Source organism: Asparagus officinalis, chromosome 5, assembly GCF_001876935.1.
Source record: "Asparagus officinalis chromosome 5, Aspof.V1, whole genome shotgun sequence".
Taxonomy (NCBI): domain Eukaryota; kingdom Viridiplantae; phylum Streptophyta; class Magnoliopsida; order Asparagales; family Asparagaceae; genus Asparagus; species Asparagus officinalis.
Window position 1 is genome coordinate 131,130,597 of NC_033798.1, and position 25,012 is coordinate 131,155,608.

The 25,012-nt window shown below is 35.7% G+C and overlaps 4 protein-coding genes across 8 annotated transcripts in view; 2 read left to right on the plus strand and 2 right to left on the minus strand.

Moving 5' to 3' along the window:
• The window catches only part of LOC109841414 (TORTIFOLIA1-like protein 2), a 15,211-nt gene extending 14,067 nt beyond the window's left edge, over positions 1–1,144 (plus strand). For all 3 annotated transcript variants that reach the window (XM_020410376.1, XM_020410374.1, XM_020410375.1), the window contains exon 8: positions 706–1,144. Coding sequence is in view for 2 of the 3 variants with exons in the window: in XM_020410374.1 (XP_020265963.1) it covers positions 706–772 (67 nt within the window). In the remaining variant the exon portion in view is untranslated. The remainder of the gene's footprint in view (positions 1–705) is intronic.
• On the minus strand, positions 1,625–7,552 carry LOC109841415 (probable serine/threonine-protein kinase PBL17). 3 transcript variants are annotated; one of them, XM_020410380.1, is made up of 6 exons: positions 7,328–7,552; positions 6,444–6,579; positions 4,385–4,432; positions 3,760–3,848; positions 2,956–3,079; positions 1,625–2,347 (listed from the first exon to the last, which is right to left on the minus strand). In XM_020410380.1, exons 2-6 carry the CDS (start codon positions 6,505–6,507, stop codon positions 1,701–1,703), a joined length of 972 nt encoding a protein of 323 aa, XP_020265969.1. In that variant the 5' UTR covers positions 6,508–6,579; positions 7,328–7,552; the 3' UTR covers positions 1,625–1,700. The 3 variants fall into 3 exon arrangements, with proteins under 3 accessions (XP_020265969.1, XP_020265968.1, XP_020265967.1); XM_020410379.1 differs by lacking the exon at positions 3,760–3,848 and having other exon boundaries at positions 4,296–4,432; XM_020410378.1 differs by lacking the exons at positions 3,760–3,848; positions 7,328–7,552 and having other exon boundaries at positions 4,296–4,432; positions 6,444–6,585.
• On the minus strand, positions 16,204–18,548 carry LOC109842645. The gene is made up of 9 exons (XM_020411492.1): positions 18,531–18,548; positions 18,382–18,447; positions 17,607–17,672; positions 17,458–17,522; positions 17,306–17,339; positions 17,190–17,255; positions 16,853–16,959; positions 16,575–16,764; positions 16,204–16,464 (listed from the first exon to the last, which is right to left on the minus strand). The coding sequence occupies exons 1-9, from the start codon at positions 18,546–18,548 to the stop codon at positions 16,249–16,251; spliced, it is 828 nt and encodes a 275-aa protein (XP_020267081.1). The 3' UTR covers positions 16,204–16,248.
• Positions 18,695–23,820, plus strand: LOC109842646 (protein BOBBER 1-like). The gene is given in 6 exon segments (XM_020411493.1): positions 18,695–18,734; positions 18,952–19,124; positions 19,239–19,287; positions 19,378–19,482; positions 19,485–19,543; positions 23,710–23,820. Coding segments are annotated over 6 exon segments (537 nt in total).

The window sequence follows — 25,012 nt, forward strand, 5'->3', positions numbered from 1 at the left end:
TGGATATATTATGTGATTGAATACGTGTAATTTTTCAGATAAGATTTATTAATTAAAGTACAATGGTTGCTAATTTAGCAGGAGCATTGCCCACTATTGGGCTGAATGATCTACAGGTAGAGGATTTGTTTTAGTTGTATACTGTTTTTTGGGTATGATGTTTTTGAATTTTCTACTCTTGTCTACACACTCACACAAAAACCACCATGGGTTTCATCCAAAGATTCACAACTCAAGTTAATCAAACGTATATCTTAAAGCAAAATGCTGCAGAGAACATGCCAAGATACCAAACACTTGTAAGGTTATGCAAGTGTCACACGTCAGCAAAGAGAGATAACAATGTACCATAACGTCATGCTAATGCTGCAAACAGAGATTATCAATGTACCATGAAGTAATGCTAATGCTCCAGGATTTTGTTTCTGTTACTGATTTTCTACATCAATTTTACTCCTGTTGTTTTCTTTCTAACATCAACCTCAACGAAGTATAAATTTCTACTCATTCCTTCACAGTCAATGTTATATTAAAAATACACTAAGTCGTACATTCCTGTATTCATGGCATGTTATAGCTTTAGTTATTTCTAAGTAATATAGAAAGGACAATATTTTGTCTGTCTAGATACCTGTAGATGCAGATAACTCTTGACAGATCTGAATTTGCTACTTCAACTGAAGTTTCCTACTTGTTCTCTTTTAGGAAAATGCTTGTTGTACCCAGAAGATCCCAAGGAAGCAAAAGTTTGGTACCTGCTACTAGGAGTTGATCGTTGCCATGTAGCTAGTTTGTAGTTTTTCCTTCGACTTCTGACAAGAAGAAACACATGGGTTTTCATCTGGGTGGTTCTAGCAATACATGGTAACAGCGCAGAAGACTAGCATGCTAACATCATTGTCTTTTCCTGTTGGTGTGCACTGATGTAAGATGTCAGTTTTGCTTGGATTTTGATGCTTAAGACTGCACAAGTTAGAATATGGTATGGTAAAAAGAAGCATGATGTTCTTAAGGTGGATGCTGGAGCTGCATGTTCTGTTTTGCTCTCCAAGCTGTACTGAATTATATTTTCTATGTAAAGGCTGATGAATTGCTCATTCCGTTTCCTCTTTATGAATTCCCTTTGGATGAGTCTAGTTGATTTGCGACAATTTGTGGAATTCTCGTGTTGAATGTTCACTCTAGTGAGAAAATGGAAACATCTCGCTTAGCTGCATTTAGATAATTGATTAATGCCCCCTTATAATATTTGCACCTTAAGTTGGCAAGTATGGAATCCAAATTAACAGTTGTTTGACTGGTGCTAGAGGTAGGGGTCTGTTATTGCTAATGCTATCGCCTAAATCTTTCTTCTGTGTGTAGCACAAAAGGGTAGGAAAATACATAAATAATACAAGTAAAATCAGTGACAACATCTCTCTTTCCTACGGATCATCATCATCATCATCATAACAGTTGCTATTTCTCAAAACTAGAGAGGCTCCTTTTCGCGCAGAGTTATATGTTTTATAGCATTTCTGCATTCAACTTTGAATCCTCCACAGGATCTATTGATATTATTTATGTTCCTTGGGAAAATAAATTACTGGTTATCTTGACGACGCATGGTACAGTGTCCAGATCGTGGTTGTGAATTTTAAACACTTTATATATTAAGAAGTACTGAAGGCATCTTCAACAGACCGCCTCGACAGTATCTGTCAAATATTATTGGAGTTATTATGCATATCAATCTCATCAATTAATGGCTTTGCATTTGCCTTACAAGTAGAAGGTGGGGAAGGGCCATCAGAATCTGGCGACGGGATGAATAACTGTAGTTCCTTAGGGGGTTCACTCTTACTTCTTCCATTTGCTGGCCTCGTCCTACTTCTCCTTCCTCCATTTCTGCTTTCTCTTGTCGTGCTTGAGTTTTTATTACCCTCTTCTCGTGCACCATTGGGTTTATGCCCATTGACAATGGCACCTGTTTCTTTAGGAACCTCATAGAGGGTGACAGCAGTCTCACTGCCCTGCAGCTGCAAATCTTGTGTGGTCTCAGGCAGGTCCTGGAGGCTTTCCAGGGTCTCGACTACCTGGCTCATGGCTGGTCTCCCTTTTGGATTCTGGCTAAGGCATTGGTATGCTATGTTAGCCACCTTCTGTAAGGTTTTAACCGTATACTGACCTTCCATTCTTGGATCTGTTATCTTCAGCAACTTCTTGTTGTGGATGAGGAGTGGGCGAGCCCACTCTACCAGGTTGTGCTCTCGGCTTGGCCTGCTCTTGTCCATTGCTCTCCTTCCAATCAGCATCTCAAGAAGCACAACTCCGAAACCATACACATCACTTTTGGCGGTTAAATGACCTGTTCCGTATATATTATTTGAATCACACAGATTAGTCTAAGAACAAACCGCTGCTGATTGTCCAAGTTTTAAGGTGTTGGTGGTGAGGTACATAGATTTAAGATTAAGTAGCAGGTGCTATGAGAAAAAGGGAACAAACATTTTCTTGTTTCCCAGATTAATTGTGCATATAGGATGTAGTCAAGACAGTATTAACTCAATAGACAATACAGGATTAATATTTAGAGTTTGTAAAACAAAACACATCACCTTTGGATCAAAATAGAAAGGAAGAAACTATTGAAGCCTGTTTGTTTCAAACAAATTAACTCGAGTAAAGCTATTTCAAATATATACGGCTAAAAATTATAATACTGAAGTCATATATTCTAGCATGACACCATGACTGTTATTACGAGCTTGTCTAAACAAAAAAATAAAATATTAACACCTCAGATGCAATTAATTCGAGTGCAATAACATTCAAAATATGGGCTAAATATGATCAAACCTAAAAAATAGAAGGGAAGAAAATAAGTGACTGTATTCTCGCAAAAAGGGGGGAAAAGGAAACAAAGAAAGAAAAAACATGATTGTAATACTCTTCCAAACAGCGACAAAGACTCACCAGTCATTACGTACTCAGGAGCTGCATAGCCATAGGTGCCCATCACCCGAGTAGAAACATGTGTTTCATCTCCCATAGGTCCTTCCTTTGCCAGCCCAAAGTCTGACAGCTTTGCATTGTAATCCTGTTTTATGTAAAACGCATAATGAATTACATATAGGGCTATGAAGGTGATGGGAATCCTTGGAAAGTCCATGTGAGAAAGAACAAAACAGATGGTAACCTAGAAAACAACTAAGTGCATGCAACTAGCCATGTATGCAAAAGTCTAACAGGATCCTAAATATGGGTGCAATCCAATTATATGCATGCAACGATCATTTAAACAAGATCCACATATAGAAAACAATAAGCAATGATATTCATAAATTGATTACAAGTTCTATAGTGTTGCAGGAACAAGGTTTGAATGTGCGATTCTGATTAGAGATCACCTGCGTATGATTTGGTGTGAGTTCCTTACACCCTCAGGTGATCTCTAATCAGAATCGCACATTCAAACCTTGTTCCTGCAACACTATAGAACTTGTAATCAATTTATGAATATCATTGCTTATTGTTTTCTATATGTGGATCTTGTTTAAATGATCATTGCATGCATATAATTGGAATGAACCCATATTTAGGATCCCGTGTGATTGCTTGATTAATTTGGCATTAGTGTTTTCCCTTGTCCTGTCCTGCATCAGAAAGACTTCAAAAATTCACAACTTGATGATCAGGAGAATTCCTATCAAGTAAATCCAAGCAAAAAATTTAAAAAAGCACAGAACGATAACGGTATGGTCAAGGATAAATACAAACAGCATCAAGCAATATATTGGATGTCTTGAAGTCACGATAGATAATAGGTCTTCTGGCACCATGAAGGAAGGCAAGCCCTTTTGCAGCACCTAAGGCAATCTTTGATTACAAGTTCTATAGTGTTGCAGGAACAAGGTTTGAATGTGCGATTCTGATTAGAGATCACCTGAGGGTGTAAGGAACTCACACCAAATCATACGCAGGTGATCTCTAATCAGAATCGCACATTCAAACCTTGTTCCTGCAACACTATAGAACATGTAGTCGATTTACGAATATCATTGGTTACTGTTTTCTATATGTGGATCTTGTTTAAATGATCATTGCATGCATATAATTGGAATGAACCCATATTTAGGATCCCGTGTGATTGCTTGATTAATTTGGCATTAGTGTTTTCCCTTGTCCTGTCCTGCATCAGAAAGACTTCAAAAATTCACAACTTGATGATCAGGAGAATTCCTATCAAGTAAATCCAAGCAAAAAATTTAAAAAAGCACAGAACGATAACGGTATGGTCAAGGATAAATACAAACAGCATCAAGCAATATATTGGATGTCTTGAAGTCACGATAGATAATAGGTCTTCTGGCACCATGAAGGAAGGCAAGCCCTTTTGCAGCACCTAAGGCAATCTTTATTCGAGTAGACCACGGCATTGTAAGACATAACCCTGTTGACAAAGTAGAAAGGGGGTTGTTATAGCGGTTTATCAGAGCAGAAAAAAAACTGTTTGAAATATTTGCTGAGCATGGATGGGTAGAGAACTAGGTAACACGGAGGCGTGTCCGTGTCTGACACGTGTCGGTCACAGACTCTTAGCGGACACACCATGGACACGTGGTTCAAAGAAAAATCTGATTTCCCTATTACTTATACCTTAAACTAGTCTCTCCTATAATATCAGGTTCAAAACCAATTAGTTTTTTAACCCAAAAATTAAAACTCCTTATTTAAATAAACACCTACTGTATTATCCCATGCAATCAACACTAAACTTGTCATAGATAATAAAAAGAAACATACAAATGTTATTGGTATTTTCATTCAATATTTGATCATGTATGTATAATTGTATGTGTGTGTATCTGTGTCCCCTTATCCTACATTTTACAAATTTGCCATTGTCCCGTGTCCGTATCTATGTCCATGCTACCTAGGTAGAGAATCTCTTACTTTCATATCAATCTTTTACATTTAGTTTTGTTTATAATTGTTGGTTTTCAGTTCCCAAACTTTCTCCCATAGCTTACTAACTACAATATCACGCTATATGAGAATTCGTTACTAAAATTATATGCTTTAGCAAACACAAGCTCAACAATGTCATATCAGTTTCATAGGTTGAAGCTGAAACTTGACAACCTAAGTTGGGATATTTGAACTTATGAGTTCAACACTTGGTAGCCTATCCATATGAATGCTCTTTTACATTTGACAAGTGTTCTTAATAATTGAATGCATCTAAAATTTCTTTCGGTGAGGCTAACATAATCCTCATACCCCAAAAGTACATACATAAGCCAAACAACCTAAGAAATTCAGCTTCTTTCAAATATGTACGAAAGCCCCAGCAGTAGAACTTTCTTAAAAGCTTCTATATTGGCAAGAATGTGGATAAGTAGACACAGGAACTGCGGACAAGTCATGATCTTTGATCAGTTTATCCGATGACAACCGGTCAAACATGGCTAAGACTTGGAGGCTGCCCACTTTCGAAAATTTTCTTCCTAGTCATTAATTTCTGTCATTAATCCACAACCAAAATTTGCTTTAAAAAAGTATCATTTGGTTCTAAAAATTGGTACCTAAAGAATTTCTTGGTGGCAAACTACCTTCTGAATCTCAAAAAGGAAGGGGCCTCACGATCAAAGTTGGAAATATTTTAGGGGGCATCAAGTGTTCTTTCCTATTTCATTAAGGAACCTAATAGCCATCTCTTCTACCACCATGATTAGATATATTGGGCTCTCAGTACTCTATGCTTCACGCTTGAGGTTTTGAATTGAAGTACAATATGGTACAAGGCATGCAATCATGGATTACATCTTCAATAATTGTAACCTAAAGCAAGATCACACATGGTGGCATAAATGTGGTGGCTATCGTTAAAGAGCATTTGGAGGGAGGGCAATGGATGATCAAAATAACTCTAATCCACATTGAGCGCTTCATAGCCTAAGCTTTGTATCCATTTGATAGTCCAAGTTCTATAAATGGAATCTTCGACATCTTACAAGGAATTGGAATAAAGGATTGAATTATCAGATACGATAATCTTAAGTCCTAAACACAGTTCTCTTTGATTGGACTTACTAATTGCTCCTGAAGGTTCTCTTTACTTAATTCTCTCCTATGCCAATGCACACCCATGCTATGTGCCCTTGGTTTCAAGGATATAACCTTTGTTTTTTTTAGTAAATTATCGATTATAATTTAATTAGGAACCCCTAAAAATTTTGGGATAAAGGCTTTGTTGTTGTATAATTTAATCAGTAATGTCTTGCTTTGGTATCGTAACCATCCAAGATTTGACAGGTTGTACAATTAAAGACTATAGCAGTACCATCATGATAGCTAAACTTCATTTTATGAACTTTGCGTCCTAATATGTGACTAAACTAAGAAAGACCATCAACAATGGCGGTGAAGTATAGTATACATAAGCATTTCACCATACATACGTCGGAACAGGTGCTTTTCGAGGCTTCCACATGCCATGTATTCATAGACCAGTAGCCTGTGCATATCCTCACAACAGTAGCCAATAAGTTTGACAAGGTTTGGATGGCTAAGCTGCCCAAGATAGTTCACTTCAGTCTGCATGAAGTAAGGAAAAAGAAAACGTTAATTATTTGTTCAAACATCGAGGAATTGTGACATATGTTTGCTTCATGGTAATCTAGCACTAGAAAGCCTACTAGGTCCTTCACTTCCTGTACAAAATATTTGGCATGCTATTGACTACCACACACCTTTTTATTTCTAAAGGTTATCTGAAAATGGAAAACAGTTGTATCTGACCTGCTATTTCTCCTACTGTGCACACCAGGAAAAGTTCCAAGGTGAAAGTACAATGCCTCGGTTTGTTTGTCCCAAGAACTTAAAGTGGATCCATCTGCGAGTGAATATTTTTAGGAGGAAGAGTTTTTTTGGGATTAACATGATTTTTTTAGGTTGATTCCTCAAAAAGGACCCTTTGGGTTGTCAAGTTTAATATAGAAACTCCAGGCCGGGACACCTACAAGACAAAGTCATAGAAGATCAAACCCACACAAGCTCCATACGGCTCCTTAACTAAATAAAGTTCCATGCAGCTCATGCTGGCGTCATAAATTTTCAAGAAGCTTCCCTTTTTCGGAAATCTTCAATGGTCACTCGCCCATGGTAATCTCCTCACCAAAAAGAGTGAAACTTTGATGTAATTGGTAAATAAAACAGTTACTAAAGCATCACCACAGGTGTCTGATCAAGGAGATTTAAGTGTGAAGGCAACTGTTATAGTGATTACGCGTGCATGCCTATATATACGATGTAGACGAAGAGAATGGAAGAAGAAGACAATTACCAACCACTCCCTATCCCCCTGTAAGCCATCAGGGTTCAACGCTTTGACAGCGACCAGAGAGGAACTGAAACCTGGCCTGACGGTTTCATCTATAACACCTTTGTAGACGATTCCGAACCCTCCCTCTCCAAGAATCTGGTCGGGACGAAAGTTCTTGGTGGCTGCTCTCAATTCACCATGTGTGAATGTGAATTACATCTCTGCTACCCACCGTCTGCCGCCGCAGGTCCTTCTCACATTCCTTGGAGCTGCCATGACACGGTCGCCACAACCTTGGCGTAGTCCTCCTGAGCCTGCTCTGCCCTGGTTGCCGCCGCCGCCGCGCCGTGCCGCGTTTTCCATCTGCCTGCAACTATTTTTTTTAGAATATAAAAAAAAACACTAACAACCCGACTGTTATCGATTAAAAGCATATCTACTTTGAATATAGGCTTTGTGTTTACGCTCTGAGTTCACTGGATTATGTTCTCAAAACCTAACAAATTAATATAAACTTCAGCAGAGGCCAAAGAAAATAAAGCGTCGGTAAGCCCGCACCAGAGGGATGATTTTGGAAATCAATATATTGTAGGATAATGTAAGAGGGGGAGACTTAGGCCACCCGGCAGCAGGAAAAGAGGAGAGCCTAGCCCTAATTAAAATGGGAACCTGAAGTTCGAAGTAGGCGGCTGGCGGTGGATCCTGAGGCAAGAAGGCTGTCGGATGCTTGCGGTGGGCCATGCAATTCCCCATTTTATTATCTTGAGATGTTATTTATTGATTACCACTCCTCCTCCCTCCTCCTCCTCCTCCTTCCCTCTTCTTTTGCACCCAACCAAAACCAAAAACCAAACGCAAACAAAAGCCAGCAGCAGCTGCTCCCCCCCCCCCCCCCCCCACCCTTGCTGTGGGTCTACGCGGTAGATTCGTCTCACTTTAATTAATTAAATAATTTATTCACTCCTACCTGCGTCGTCCTCCCTCCATTCTCATTAGGTGCATATTTATTTATTTATTTATTTATTTGTTTTAACTCTGACGAAGACTTTCTCCCAATAATCTTATCTAAACTCTTTCCACCGGATCGGGTCGGGTCGGGTCGGGCTGCACACAAGCCGCATTGTTTTTGAATACAATCCATCTGGAGATAAAACAAGGGCCGCATTTATGTATCTGAAACTATACGGAGACCAAAAACCCCATATATATAATGATGGACGCTCTCCGCATTCAATCTTTTCACATGCGCACGAAAAACCTCTCTTTAACATATATATATTTATGTATCTGAACTGCGTATATTATATTATAAATGGAAATCCTACAATCTTTAAAATTTGAAATTAATTTTAGGATTTGCATAATACAAAAAATATGAATGGGTTTTTGGATTTACGAAAATGCTTTGGCATATCAAATAGATATATAGTAGTTCACTAAAGGCTACAATGCACACAAAGTGTGACTAACTCACTTACACACTTGTAAAGATACGCATTTCACCATTAATATTAATGATTAACATCGTTCCTTGCGATCTACGCACCTAAAACTATACGGAGACCAAAAACCCCATAGATTCAAAAAAATTCTATTTTATTCATCTAATGACCTGAAAATGACCACAACTGTCTCATATTTTGGTTATTTTGACCAGGGCCGTACCTAGGAATTTTGGGGCCCAAGGCGAAATATTAGATGATGCCTAGCTAAGAAATACAACTCAAAATAGATTTTATCTCATCCTTCTTACATTTTGAGCTGCAAAATTACTAATTAAAGTTTTATATTCAATATTTTCTAACATATTATTTTTGATAGATAATATTGCTAAACCTTTCAATCTACCATGTAATATGGTCGATCTTATATAAGATTTTAGTAATTTTAATTTTAAAAAACTTCTTTCAGCGGAAGCAACTGTTACGGGTATAGTCAATAATACACGATAAGTAATACAAGTATTTAGAAAAGAATCTAACCACTTTATATAGTTCAACACTTCAATTGGACTATTAATCTCTACTTTTAAAATTTCCCTAAGCACTCTCAATTCTAAAAACAAATCAAGTCTATTAATATCTAAATGTTCATCATGTTTTAGTGCATTTTCGAGATTAAGACAATATTCTTTCAATTTAATATCATCTAAAGCTTTTAATTTTTTTAAATCAAACAAAAAAACCAAAAAAATTCATACGTTTTAAATTGTTCAAACCTACTTTTAATTGAGCCAAGTGATTTATCAACTATGTATAAAAAATATTCAATACAAAAAGATTCTTCAACGTTAAATATTGTTTCATTACCAATATTTTCATCAAATTATTTTTTTCTATGAATTTTACGTTTTTCACGAAATATAGGTTGTATGTTCATTTCATTAGCAAGTTCTTTAGTTGAATTAAAAGCAGACATAAAATCATTTTATCTATAGTTTTCTAAATATACAATAAGACCCTTTAATTGATCTATGGCAATATCGATATGCATATCTTTAGATTATAAGATTTTACTAATTGAATTAACAGCAAACAATATGTCATACCAAATATTTATTGCTAATAAGAATTCAAAATTTTCGATCTCATAAGTTGCTAAGCTATTGGCTTCACTTTTTATCTTTGGACCTGCACTAATTTCTGCTAATTGAATCAAAGAATCTCTTATATTTGGAGCTTAAAATTTTATTGCTTTAACACTTTCAGTCCGACCTTCCTATCTAGTTTGACATAAAATATGGAACTCCCCGTGAAAACTTAAACTAGAGCACCTAATGAGTATACCACCTACGACATTTAAAACAAAAATTATTCTCAAATACCAAAGTAAATGCATCAGCTTCTTCTAGTATGAAACAATTAACACAAAAAATCCGTAAGCATCCAATTTTGATAATAGCTACATATCATACTCATATTCGAATCCAGTATACCCATGAAAGATGCTTGGAAAATTAAAAATATCAAGGAAACGAGACATCATGCTATTTGTTCTAGATTACTTGAGAGAGATTAACAAGCAAACCCTAGAAATTACGAAGAAAGGGGGAAAAGGAGTCACCTTTGAGAGAGGACTGCTGCCTGCTCACAGAGAAACCCTAGATTCTGAAATAGATAGGGAATTTAGAAGCGGCTACAAATATTATTTATAGGTCACTGTGAATGACTCGTGAACGTACGATGAATGAGTAGTGTGATTACGATTTCGAACCCTAATAACGGATTAGGTAGGCGTTAACAACCTAACCGACCCGACCCGTAAGCGCAAAATCCTCTCGACTCTGGAGAGGAAGCTGTTTATATTTTATGAATCCTTGCATCATTAGGATATGGCTGGAGCCTGACGTTGAATCCCGTGTGGGCCCTACCCAAGCTGAGATCCAAGGTAAATGTTTTAATTGCCTTAAGGTAGGACCGGCCCTGATTTTGACTTACCTGAATTATGGTATGGAAAATTTCAAACACCATAATTTTCCATTCACTTGTATTTGATGGCATGTAGATAACAATGAACGGTCTAGATTATTAATATGAGTGGGTAAAACCATATTTTACAGGTATGTGCAACAAAATTAGTTACACCGTGTGCGTATTGTAACCCTAACGGTAGCATTTTGTTTTATTTTAACACAACTATAACTTTAGGTAACACATTCATTCCAAATTCACAAGGTCAAACACTGCTGGGTGCACCTATGTTGGATGTTGTTGTGGTCAGACTTTTTAGAGACCACATTTATATATATGCTAAAGTTATTGGGGTTACTACTGTAGCTACTGTAGAAATGAATAGTAATTCCCAATTATTGTAAATTCGAATCTCTGCACACACACACACACCCAACCATTTTTTAAATTAAGGTTATTATTTAGGGGTTGTTTGGTTCGCTATTATAAGGGGTGAAAAACTCAGAAAACCCCTCCACGTCAGAATTTTAGCCCTCCACGTCAGCTTTTTTGTTTCCGTCCATTTCTTTGTGCCGCTTTGGTTCGCTCGAATGGAAGAGGGAAAACTCTGCTGAAATCGTCGCCAACTAATATTTTTTTCCTCTCCGATTTCCTTTCCCAACCAAGTGAAATTGATGAAAACTTTGCCATGTCAGATTTTTTCCTTCTCTGCTTTGTTTACAAAAGTTTTTCTTTTTTTTCTGTGCGAACCAAACACAAGAAAAATAAATACATTGGTTTCCCACCATTTTTTATGTGCGAACCAAAGCAAAACAATTTATTTCTTGGAAAAGTTTGGAAAACTCAAAACTTATGTTTCTTTACATGGAATTGCATTTCTCTATATCAAGGAAACGAACCAAACAGCCCCTTAGTACTAGTCTCTCTAATCGTTAATGATTGCATAGTAGCCCCTCAAATCTCACTAATTGCTGATTAGTCCTTCAAATTCTCAATAGTTGCATATTAGCCCCTCACTTCTCAAGAATTGCTCATTAGTCCATCAAATTCTAATTTGGTACCTCAATGATGAAAATACCCTCATCTAATATTTTTAAAGGGTTATTTGCAATTTAGCATTTTTAGAGGGTATTTTTACATAGCGCTGCTTAGATATTGGTCCCTCAAATCTTCAATAATTTCATATTAGTATCCCAATCTAAGTAATTGCTCATTACTCCATCAAATCCTAGGAGGGTGTTTGGGGGAGCTTTTTTTTTTGGTCAAACTAGCTTTTAAGTTAAGTTTTTTTTATATCTACTTGTTTGGTAAAATAACAAATTAAGTTCACTTATAAGCCTCATTTTGAAAAGCTAGTATACCCCATCTTTAAAAAAAAATAGCTTATAAGCTCACCTAACTAAGCTAGGTTTGACAAAAAAAATTACTATTCTACCCAAACAATGTTTATAGCATTTTTATCAGAAAAGCTAAAAGCCAACTTAACTTATAAGGTTCAAAATAATAGGCCCTCCCAAACACCCTCTTAGTTTTTATTGCAATTTTACCCCTCAATATCCAAAATACCATCATCTAATGTTTTTAAAGAGTTGTTTGTTATTTGGCACTCTAAAGTTTACACTATTTTAAAACTTTGATATCCACATGTTTATTAATTTGACCCAGTGATACCCCAAAAATTACGCCTTTTTTACTTTGATACGCCAAACCTTTTTTACACTTTGCTACCCTAAAGTTTGTATAAATTTTAACTTTCATACCTTATAGATTCTAATTTTTTTTCACTTTGATACCCCCAATGTTTTAAAATTTTTTAAACTCTAATACCCTAAGTTTAAGAAAAAAGTTTAATGTATCGAAGTGTCAAAAAAACCTTTGTGTGTCAAAGTTAACAAGATGTAAACTTTGTCTTAACAAAAGTGTTAAGAAAAAACTTTGAGGTATGAAAACTAAAAAGGTGTGAACTTTAGGGTATCTAATTGTCAAAAACCTTTGGTATTAAAGTTAAAAGGTGTAAACTTTAGATTACCAAAGTGAAAATAATATTTTTTTTTGAGCAAAATTATTTTTAAGAAAGAAATCATAACTAAGAGTTATTTTCATCATTAAGGGACCAAATTACGAGATTCCTTAGAATTTGAGAGACTAAAGAGCAATTATTGATATTTGAGGGACTAATATGAAATTATTGAAGTTGTGAGGGACTAATTTTCAAAAATATTTCTTTCTAAATCAAATAAGCCTTTATTTTATTTTTATTTTTTTCTTTTCACCATACTAATTTGTGTACATAATGATTACCAAGTCATTAGTATCATACGGATACTTTAGCTAGTATTTATTTTTCTAAATAAAAATAAGCTTTTCTTTTTTGGCTTTCTCCACATTATTATGCTTAAAAAAATTATTTTTTTGTCTTTATCTACAATACAACTACCAAAGGCATTAGAATTATCCTAATGCTTAAACCATTATTTTTAAAAAAAATTCTTGTACTAATTTATTTATAACACAAAACAAAAAAATATTTTTGACAAGCTAAATTTTTTTAACCAAATGCTTAAACCGTTTTTTTTTTCGTTCACACAAATTTACCAATATTGTAAATCCTAAAATATTTTTATCCACAAGTTAAAAAACAATTTTGTAAGCAAAGTACTTAACCACTATTTTTCATTTCATCACATAAATGTCGCAGCAACGTGCGAGTCAATTTTGCTTGTATATACTAAAGTTATTGGCTTGATAACTATAACTCTTATATTTTGAGATCAATCCCATAAATCATGAAAAAAATGCTATCACCTCCTGCCCATTCGTAACTCATTTAGAAATTGACCCCTCAAATAATTAAAATTAATATTTGATCCTTTAGTTCTTAAATTATTTAGATATGGGTTCCTCTAATAAACAGTAGAAGTAATAACCAGATCAGTTTTTTATTTGAAAAGAAAAATTATATATATCTTGAGACCTTATAACGAATTCAATGAGTTGAGGGATTTATTTAAAATTAACTAATTATTTTTCGGTTTCTCCGCGTAAATTAAATGCCCCGGCGTCGACAGGCGGGTCAATTTTTGCTCGTTAATGCAACAACAATCGCGGGGGGAGTTTGGACAGAAGGGCCTGACGCAAAACTCATAATCAGATGACAATTGTTTGCGCTGATTAATTTCTCGTGAGAAGGGCGGTCAGCTGCGTGTAACTGCATGCGCAGGAGAGAAATACTCGGAAAAGTTGTCCGTACGTTGAGATGGGTACTGTTTGACTTCAGTGCAGTGACCATGCAAGCGGCCCTTGAGGCGGATGTTGAAAATTAGTATCGTGCGCCGCCACGGGATGATTTTTGACCTGTGCCTTTTTAGGCGAAAAATATCTTGTGGAGAGGGCTCTCAGAAGAACACAAAGGAGCATAGCAAAATGAAGATATATAACCTAACACGCTTCTTAATATAAACATGAGTTTCTATAGGATTCTTTTCCCTTTTAATTAGCGCGCAGGTTTCCCGAAAGTCTGCACCATTTCACTGGCCAAAATATCCCCATTGAATTGTCAATGGAACCGAGGGCATCATGAATATATATATATATATATATATATACTAGTTGGATTGCACGTGCAATGCACTTGGTAAAAATTTTAATATTATTTTAAATTATAATGATATTTAGGGAAATATTTGGTATAAGTTTATTTGATATAATTTTAAATGTTTTAACAATAAATTTATATGTAGGGATCAATTATGCGATAGTAGAGTTGTTGTATGTAAAAGGTGATTGATCAATCAAATACTATAACAAGAATATACCTAAAAGTTAATTTTGATGATGTGTATGTAAATCCAAGCTTATGACGTTATACTCCTGGTGAGCCTGACTCACCGCCCCAGGTAGAAAAGCCTACAGAGACCGCCCATGTTGGGGAGTCTGCCAATGAAGGACCTAGTTCGGTGATTCCAGGTACATCTTCAAGAGGTAACTTGTCTCTATTGGCCATAGTTTCCTTCCTCCTCCTATAACAAGAATATACCTAAAAGTTAATTTTGATGATGTGTATGTAAATCCAAGCTTATGACGTTATAGTCTTTCTAAGTCTTTGCACTAATTTTTTTTGAAAAACCTTGGGTTTTCTTTTCATCTCGAAGCTTCTAATTGCACTTTGTGTTTCATATGTATTTGCCAGAGATCTTTTTCCTTTGATTTGCTATCCATTGATCATTAACTGTGCACTATATCGTTTTGCTTGGCTTGGTTGCTTTTTCTTCATCTTGTTATTTTGTGCCAAGAGGTTCTGTGTTTGGTTCACTAATCTTCACAACTCCATTAGAAACAACTGATATCTCATTGGAAGGAGATTGCATAAATTTGTCGAGGATCTTGTCGATGAGCGTAATGAACAAGCAACAATCATTCCCCAAATACAAGTCAATGTGAATCCTATATATTTTGTTGGATTGATTAAGATTGAGCAAGTAGCAGATGTTGTGATGAGGCTCAGGCAAAGAAATAAACCAGATCTTCTCAAGCTAACTATAGGACTAGCCAATTCCTTGACTAATGCAACTATAATATGATGTTTCTGTTTTGCGTCTAACAGGAGCTTTCGCTGAGGCTGACCCTGTTGAGCCGGCTGTGCGACCAACTTCACCAGTCGATGCAGCTACAGTCCTTACATCTCCACCACCCCCAGTGACTCGAGGGGAAGGAGGTATAATTTAATTAACTGAGCCAAGTCATTCATTTCCTTATTGAGGCTTTTGACGAATTTCTCTTCTTTGTGTAGGGCTTCCTTCTCAGCTTCATGAGAAATAAACCAGATCTTTAGCATTAGAATGTATGTATAGTAATGTTAATTTGTTTGAAAATTGTTATGTTGAAAATTGGTTCATACCTAAAACGCAAGCTCAATAAAGAGTTAGTTGACTGGCGCCATTCACGATTAAAGCTCTGTTGACTTGTTATGCAGCCTAATATCTACATACATATATATTTTCTTCAATTGTTCCAGGTTTTATGTTGTATTGGGCAATAATTTGCAATGAATCAATCATGTTACATCATCTACGAAACAAATGAAGGTAAAGTTGCATTCAGATCTTTGTTTGTGTTCTAATCAATGTTGTGCTAAGAAGAAGGCTCTCTAGCATAGAAATTGTGGTTTATGCGCGAGTTTAGGAACCCAACAATCCTGACGACATCCCCAATCCTGTACAAAAAATAATTTGAGCTTCAGAATGCTATTAACCCACTTACAATATAATAAAAGAATAGTTATGGGACAATTTACTTTTGTAAAGAATTGATTCAATTTTTTTAAAGGTAAATGAAACTTTCGTTAACCTGCGAACGTTCATGTACAATCAAAAACTGGGCATACCCAGCTATACAGCATACTCTACGAAAGAATCAAGCAATCCACTCAACTCACAAAAGCAAGAAACAGCTACAAGTTGACCATCCAAAACTGGACCTGTGAAGGCTGATTACTATGTAACATTCTAGCTATAATATCAACCTTAATCCTCTTCACAATGACATTAACCCTGCTAATACAAGACTAAAATCTCCTAGCATTTCGTTCTCTCCAAATATGATACAAAGAAGCAGCAAAGGCAGCACACAAGATCTTTTTAATAGCTCTACCATCTTCATGAGAAATAAACCAAGCAATCTCACCAAGCCATGACAAAGGATCCCTCTACAGCCGGTGGCTTTCCGAACAAGCAAAGCTGGTGGCACATTCTACAATGAATGATATCAGAGTTAAATTAGCAGCCCAAAGTATTTCAAGTTTGACTTTAAATTGATATCAGATAGAGGTATCTTATAAACCCGGAAGGTAAGAGTGAAACCTGCAGTAGCATAGAGGCCTTTGCACATAAGATGCCCCCACCAATGGGAGAAAATATGGAAGAGTTGGCATGAGATCCAAAAAGCTTATTTGGTGATGAGTTTATCATAATTGTCACATCCTCAACGCCATCACTGCCCAATAATGACCAACCATCATCCGTAAACCCACTCACAGCATCATTGAAACCCCTGGAAGTCATTCAGTGAGCCTGAAGTTAAGAGCACTACATAAAGGATTTAACAATGATTATGCACAAAAATGGTGACAAGGATTTACTTGCTCAATCGCTGGCTAAATGTCCTCAATACAGCAGGTTGTCTTACACCACCATAAGCAATTTCATCACTGGTTTCTTTTGCAATTTGTCTAATATGATTCAACGCCTAAAAAGGAAACATATTTAGAAACTTAATCCCAAAGTTTTAATTTGAAGTGTACGAAATATTGCAAATTGGGAGTGTATTCCAGTTTAAGAAGGTGTGTCAAGCAGATAGATCTAAACTGAGAAAGTTTAGTCATGTGATGGACCTCACATGTACACTATTGACATATATCCATATTTGCAAAATATTTATGGTAGTTGTTTCATATTAAACCATAATAAAATACACACATAACTGTAAGACACGATAAACTGATCTGGACAAGTGCCCAATGTAGGACTCCATATAAGATCAATCTATAACAGATTTAGATGAATAAAAAACAATCTAGCAAGAATAATATAACACTATATAGTGAAAGGCAATATGCATGAAGCAACCTGTTATTTGAAATATAATTAATGTGATAATCATGAGCATGAGCATATATTATTGGACATCTAGCAAGAAGGCTGGTCTCCTGGCTGGATACCTGAAAATATAACATACAACCGGTACCTCTTCCATTTACTTCTTTCACCGAGAGAGAGAACAGAATAAGATTTCTTAAGAATACTGAGAACCTGTCCATGTCACAAAGCAGAAACAATTCAATTTGGACTACTAAAAGAAATAAATTAGAATAACTATTTTGTAAAATTAGCTACCCTCTCTGCAGAAAGCTGTTGTTTCCTCTCAACAGGTTCAGGAAGCTGTTCTGGGTCATCAGATTTCTTGCAAAGGACTCATCAACAATAGTTTACGTGCAGTATAGATAAGCCAAAAATAGTTCACATGCAATTTTAAAGTAATAAAGTAAACTATTCTCTGAATATGTATCTAGATTCACACAATCTAATGATAAATTTAAGCTAATAACTGCAATAACAATCAAAGTATGCAATAGTTATCAAACAACTATATGTGCATATGTTTATAAATCATAAATTGTCCTAACAAATAAAATTCATCAGTTATCAAACAACTATATGTGCATATGAAAAGTATAAATCATAAATTGTCCTAACAAATAAAATTCATCAGTTATCAAACAACTATATGTGCATATGAAAAGTTCATTCAAAATCCTTCAACCAATTTGTAAATGTAACGATAATTAAAAAGTGTTCACGTTTAATTTTTTTGGTCCCTTGATCATTCCTTCTCCACCTTTATCTTCTTTTTTGGTAAATTGAGAACAAAATCATCGTCATCAATGTTGATTGTGATGTCTTCTTGGATTTGGATTTCTTGTGCTATTATCTTTCCTTGTCGTCATCAATGTTGATTGTGATGTCTTCTTGGATTTGGATTTCTTGTGCTATTATCTTTCCTTGTGCATGTTCATCCTTTGAGGATTGTGATGTCTTCTTGGATTTGGATTTCTTGTGCTATTATCTTTCCTTGTGCATGTTCATCCTTTGATTTTTCATCCAACTTTACAAGAAACTTGTATGTCTTTCCCATGTTGAGAACAAACTTTTGGAAGAATGAACTCTGATTATTTTTCTGTTTTAATGAGGAAACAATTAAGATCTTATACATGAAACATATTGTTTTATATGTATAAAATATAAAAAGTAAGAAGTTGCCTCTTTGATATCAGCCATGAATTTCTGAGCCTTGCATCCTATCAGAGTTTCTGCTGCGTCAAAAAGTGTCACTCTTGCATCCTATCAGACTTTATACTATGCTGTTTGGGGAATTGAAACAACCTTTAATCCAATACAAAAGCAATGAGCTCTGTCTTAATAACATGTCATCTTGTTATGTAATGCTTACAATGTTCATATTGGGTTAATTTGTTGTTTTTTTATGTGCCGTGTTTTGTCTCATTGTCTTTATATATGTTGGAGGATAAGGGGGTATTATAGAGGTTTTGTGCAGGATTGGGTTATAGTTATTGGCAAGTGAAAAGGTATTATTTTCTCGATGTTTTACAGAATGTTCAACATGTGTGTTGTTTTTTGCAAAGTTTACATGATTATAACATATCATTTTCTTTTCATGTAGTGCCTAATGCTGGAAATGGTTTGGATCTGGAGAAATACTCTTGGACGCAAACACTTCAAGAAGTCACTATTAATATTCCAGTCCCTCCTGAAACCAAATCAAGATTTGTAGCATATGAGTTGTAGAAAAATAATCTGAAAGTCGGGCTAAAAGGACAGCCTCCTGTAATTAATGTGAGCTGCAATTGTTTTCTAAAAAATTAATGCATCCTGGAGTATTATCTAAGAGTTTTAAAATAGTTCCTTTTAATTTACACCTTCATTTAATCCATATGATCATGTTTACAGGGGGAACTATATCAATCTGTCAGAGTTGATGATTGCTTCTGGAACATAGGTTTGTGTACAAACTACTAAGACTCTGTTGGATTTCCTATGATGTTGCATTATTCTTACTAAAATGTTCTGAATATATTGAACTTTATAGAGGATGGGAAGGCCATTTCTATACTGTTGACCAAGCAAAATCAAATGGAGTGGTGGAAGTGTTTGGTGAAAGATAATCCTGAAATTGATACTCAGAAAGTTGAACCGAGTCTAGCAAATTGTCTGATTTGGATCCAAAGACTCGACAAACCGTGGAAAAAATGATGGTACCACTCCCATTATATGACATTTTCTCACCTTTCATTTCTTCTTTGTTTCTTGTTTCAATAATGAACAATTTGAATTCAAATTCATTAAAATATATATTACCCGAGTATTAGGGAAAAGATTAGATCCTATTGAATTTATATATTATTTGTCACTAATCCTATTAAAACCGTGAAATGTAATTCTATACAGCAATGTATGCACTACACCTCTCAAGTTCTTTCTTTTCGTTTACCAGGGCCTTTTTTATTCCATTGTGCCAGGTATTATGTGGGTTTGGTTAATAATTTGCACTGAATCAATAATCTTACATCACCTAAAGTTATTTAGCAGGTTAAGACTAACTAATCTGTCATAGTGTCATTCTTTCCTAGCATATATCCAACCACATAGATACCAAGATGAGCCTATGTGAAAGTTTCTATAAAACTGAACTATGTAAAAAGAGCATGAACAAACACACATTATGAAGAGGAACAAATTACCTTCACTGATAAGTACTTTCTCCGCCTTTCGCTACGTGGCAATGAAGTAGGAATTAGCTGAATCATCCACAAATAAAACAACTTTAGGAACAATATAATTTGTGCATTAAAAGAAGTAATGAAGATTAAGAAGATTTGGGAGTATTTGAGTATAATGGGATTCTATCAGGAATCGAAGCAAATATATCTTCTCAGTTCTCACCAACAAAATATCAATTGTAAGAATCATATAATGGACCTGACTTTACCCAATTAAATCTACGAAGCAGTTACTTTATATGTATAGATAAATTTGATCTATTCTGCTGATTCATCTCTTACGAACAGTAGACAACAAACCCATCAATTAGTACAAATGCGTTGTACATATTTATGATTAAGTGCCAATGTCTGCTTACAATGTAGTATAAATGCCAGTCATAGTGTGCAAATTAGTCTATATGGCCACAATCAATTAATACAAATAGTGTGATCTGGATATAGCATTCCATTTCCAACCAAGGGAGAGAATTAAGGCTACTGCGTTTGATCTTTACTAAGAAGGCTCATGCATATTACATCCCATCGTTATACTCATATATTAATATGCATGGTTTTATGAAATTTTCTAGTTAACCAAGTCTCAGAAACCTATTTACAGAAGATGCACATAATTTCTTGACGTAAAGATAATATAATTGGCTCAAGCACGTAAAGTCTTAAGCATTATATGGTATACTACAAAGTATAAATAAAAAGAAAATAACCTTGTCCCACAGAGCAGTGCCAACAGAGAATAATGACATGCAAGAAGCTTAAAGTAATATTTCAAACAAGCCTCCACCTAACACCCAAATCTAATTGCCTCGTGATTGATTAGTTACAAAGGGAAGGCGGATTACAAAGGGACAACAATCGAAGTGTATGCAATTTCTTCTTTTTCCCTTGCCAAATGTGGCAGCCACATGATTAGGAGTTAGCCAATTAAACACATTCCTTATGATAGATGTGATTTGCCGACCATGGCACCATTTAACTACAGTATCAATCCGTCAGTTTGTAAACAAACAAGAAATTCTGCACTAAGCATGTAGAATGATTCCTCCACCCATTCAAATTTCCATCCTATAAAAAGTAACACTTACGCCTGAGATTTAAACTATCTACCCTTTAAAATGTGTTGGTCAAAGTAAAATAAAGAAGGATGAAAGATTTTGATAGGAAAGAGATTTAAAATGTGTTGGTCAAAGTAAAATAAAGAAGGATGAAAGATTTTGATAGGAAAGAGAGGGCTGATAAGTTAAACTGACAGTGGCAAGAAGGATGAAAGATTTTGATAGGAAAGAGAGGGCTGATAAGTTAAACTGACAGTGGCATGTTGTGAAAGGAAGATATGCGAACAATACCATGACAAGGTAACATGGATCGTTGCTATGTCTATCAGATTTTCAATACAATAGCATCAACATTCTCTACCACCTAATTTTGGAACTGAAACCTCCTAAACCAATGAAAGGTCTACCAAATTTTTATTATTTTATTTTAGGCATGTGAAAACAATGCCCAACTACAACTAAATGTCTGCTGCACTTAATGTAGACAGCAAGCATCTTTATTCCTTCAGGTCATAATCGGAGACTTGGATCACTATACAAAGTCCTCGAATGCATTGAGCATCTTTATTCCTTCAGGTCATAATCGGAGACTTGGATCACTATACAAAGTCCTCGAATGCATTGACAGGTTGCTCTAATATGACAAAAGATAGATTTTCCCTCTGCTTCCATAGAGTATCAGCTCACTGTTGCCTAAGAAGGGTAAAATAAAAGCGTGCTGTGTAGACCAAATAAATTGCTAATTAGACCCGATAACAAACATATATGAGACTATCCACTTTCTAAGCAGTTCAAATTTTTGTGCTGAAATAGAACTGCAAACAACTAATTGCTATTAGCAAAGAAGGAAATGGATCAAGAAAGGATTTTTACCTGCTTGTAGCTTCCCCCATTTCCAGGGATGAACAGAACAGTAACAGGTGAATGTCCGAATTGAAATTAGATCTAATTTAGCCAAGAAATCAAAACTGAAATCACAACCTGTAAAATAAGTATAACAGGACTGAACTCAACTCAACTTACTTTCTTACGAACAGTAGACAACAAACCCATCAATTAGTACAAATGCATTGTACATATTTATGCTTAAGTGTCAATGTCTGCTTACAATGTAGTATAAATGCCAGTCATAGTGTGCAAATTAGTCTATATGGCCACAATCAATTAATACAAATAGTGTGATCTAGATATAGCATTCCATTTCCAACCAAGGGAGAGAATTAAGGCTACTGCGTTTGATCTTTACTAAGAAGGCTCATGCATATTACAATTTACATCCTATCGTTATACGCATATATTAATATGCATGGTTTCATGAAATTTTCTAGTTAACCAAGTCTCAGAAACCTATTTACAGAAGATGCACATAATTTCTTGACGTAAAGATAATATAATTGGCTCAAACACGTAAAGTCTTCAGCATCATATGATATACTACAAAGTATAAATAAAAAGAAAATAAGAGCAGTGCCAACAGAGAATAATGACATGCAAGAAGTTTAAAGTAATATTTCAAACAAGCCTACACCTAACACCCAAATCTAATTGCCTCGTGATTGATTAGTTACAAGGAGAAGGCGGATTACAAAGGGATAACAATCGAAGTGTATGTCATTTCTTCTTTTTCCCTTGCCAAATGTGGCAGCCACATGATTGGGAGTTAGCCAATTAAAAGTGTATGTCATTTCTTCTTTTTCCCTTGCCAAATGTGGCAGCCACATGATTGGGAGTTAGCCAATTAAACACATTCCTTATGATAGATGTGATTTGCCGACCATGGCACCATTTAACTACAGGATCAAGCCGTCAGAGCAGCATACCTAGATGGTATGCTTTTTATCAAGGATTATGAACCTATAACTAACTTTTTTCTTAAGTGAACATTTCTGATGAGATAAGTTTGTAAACAAACAAGAAATTCTGCTCTAAGCATGTAGAATGATTCCTCCACCCATTCAAATTTCCATCCTATAAAAAGTAACACTCACGCCTGAGATTTAATCTATCTACCATTTAAAATGTGTTGGTCAAAGTAAAATAAAGAAGGATGAAAGATTTTGATAGGAAAGAGAGGGCTGATAAGTTAAACTGACAGTGGCATGTTGTGAAGGGAAGATATGCGAACAATAACATGACAAGGTAACATGGCTTGTTGCTATGTCTATCAGATTTCCAATACAATAGCATCAACATTCTCTACCACCTAATTTTGGAACTGAAACCTCCTAAACCAATGAAAGGTCTACCAAATTTTTATTATTTTATTTTAGGCATGTGAAAACAATGCCCAACTACAACTAAATGTCTGCTGCACTCAATGTAGACATCAAGCATCTTTATTCCTTCAGGTCATAATCGGAGACTTGGATCACTATACAAAGTCCTCGAATGCATTGACAGGTTGCTCTAATATGACAAAAGATAGATTTTCCCCTCTGCTTCCATAGAGTATCAGCTCACTGTTGCCTAAGAAGGGTAAAATAAAAGTGTGCTGTATAGTCCAAATAAATTGCTAATTAGACCCGATAACAAACGTATATGAGACTATCCACTTTCTAAGCAGTTCAAATTTTTGTGCTGAAACAGGACTGCAAACAACTAATTGCTATTATCAAAGAAGGAAATGGATCAAGAAAGGATTTTTACCTGCTTGTAGCTTCCCCCGTTTCCAGGGATGAACAGAACAGGAACTGGTGAATGTCCGAATTGAAATTAGATCTAATTTAACCAAGAAATCAAAACCGAAATCATAACCTGTAAAATAAGTATAACAGAAATGAACTCAACTCAACTTACTTTCTAATCTCGATACAGTTGTTGTTCAAATATTGAATCCCTCGTCGCTTGAAACAAACGATTAGAGCAAAATGAAAGGGGAGAGGGTGAATTGAGCAGAACTAACGATTAGAGTTAGGGTTTTGTATAGCAGATTGAAGACCAAGAAGAAACCTTCTTCAAATCATAGGTAGAATTCGTTTTAAATTTAAAAATCATAGGTAAATTTTAGAAATACCTTCTTCAATGAAATTCCTTCCTGATCCTAAACTATGGCAAAATTTTGAGAACTGAGGAGATGATGGCAGAGGCGTGTCGTTGATGATTAGGGCAATAATACTCATCTTTGCAAATAGAGGACTTAAAGATCGTGTGATGACGTAACCGATGAACTGAGGAGTTCGGCTGAGGTGAAGCGTAACCGATGAACTGGTGGGCGGAGAGGAAGGCGTAACCTACGGAAAATTTAGGGTTTCTAGATTTCTGATGATGATGATGATAATGGAGCGTAGAGAAAGGCGTAACCGACGAATAAATTTGGGGCTTTTGAGTTACGATGATGATGATGATGATAAGGGATAATTCGGGTATTTTTAAATTGGTTGAAGGTTAATTTGGGGAGGGAAAAGTTTTTTAGGAACTCCCTCTTTTAAAGGGTATATATATATATATATATATATATATATATATATATATATATATATATATATATATATATATATATATATATATATATATATATATATATATATATATATATATATATATATATATATATATATATATATATATATATAGTCGCCGCCGTCCCCTTGCCCTAGCCATCACCTCCCCTCCTCCTCTCCAGCGCCCGAGATCACCGCAGCTGAGCGTCGCCGCCGGGTCATCGCCGTCTACTCGTCCTCGCCATCGAGCTCACCCCTCGTCATCAGCCACGCCTCCGACGGCATTCGAGCTCAGCCCTCAGGTTCATCGCCGCCTCCGGAGATCGATTAAGCCCTCGACGTCATCCTCGCCATCACCTCCCCCCTCCTCTCCACCTCATGAAATCGCCGCAGCCTGCGCTTGCCGTCCCCGCTCAGTGTTGCCGCCGGCTCATCGCACTTCGCCGCTG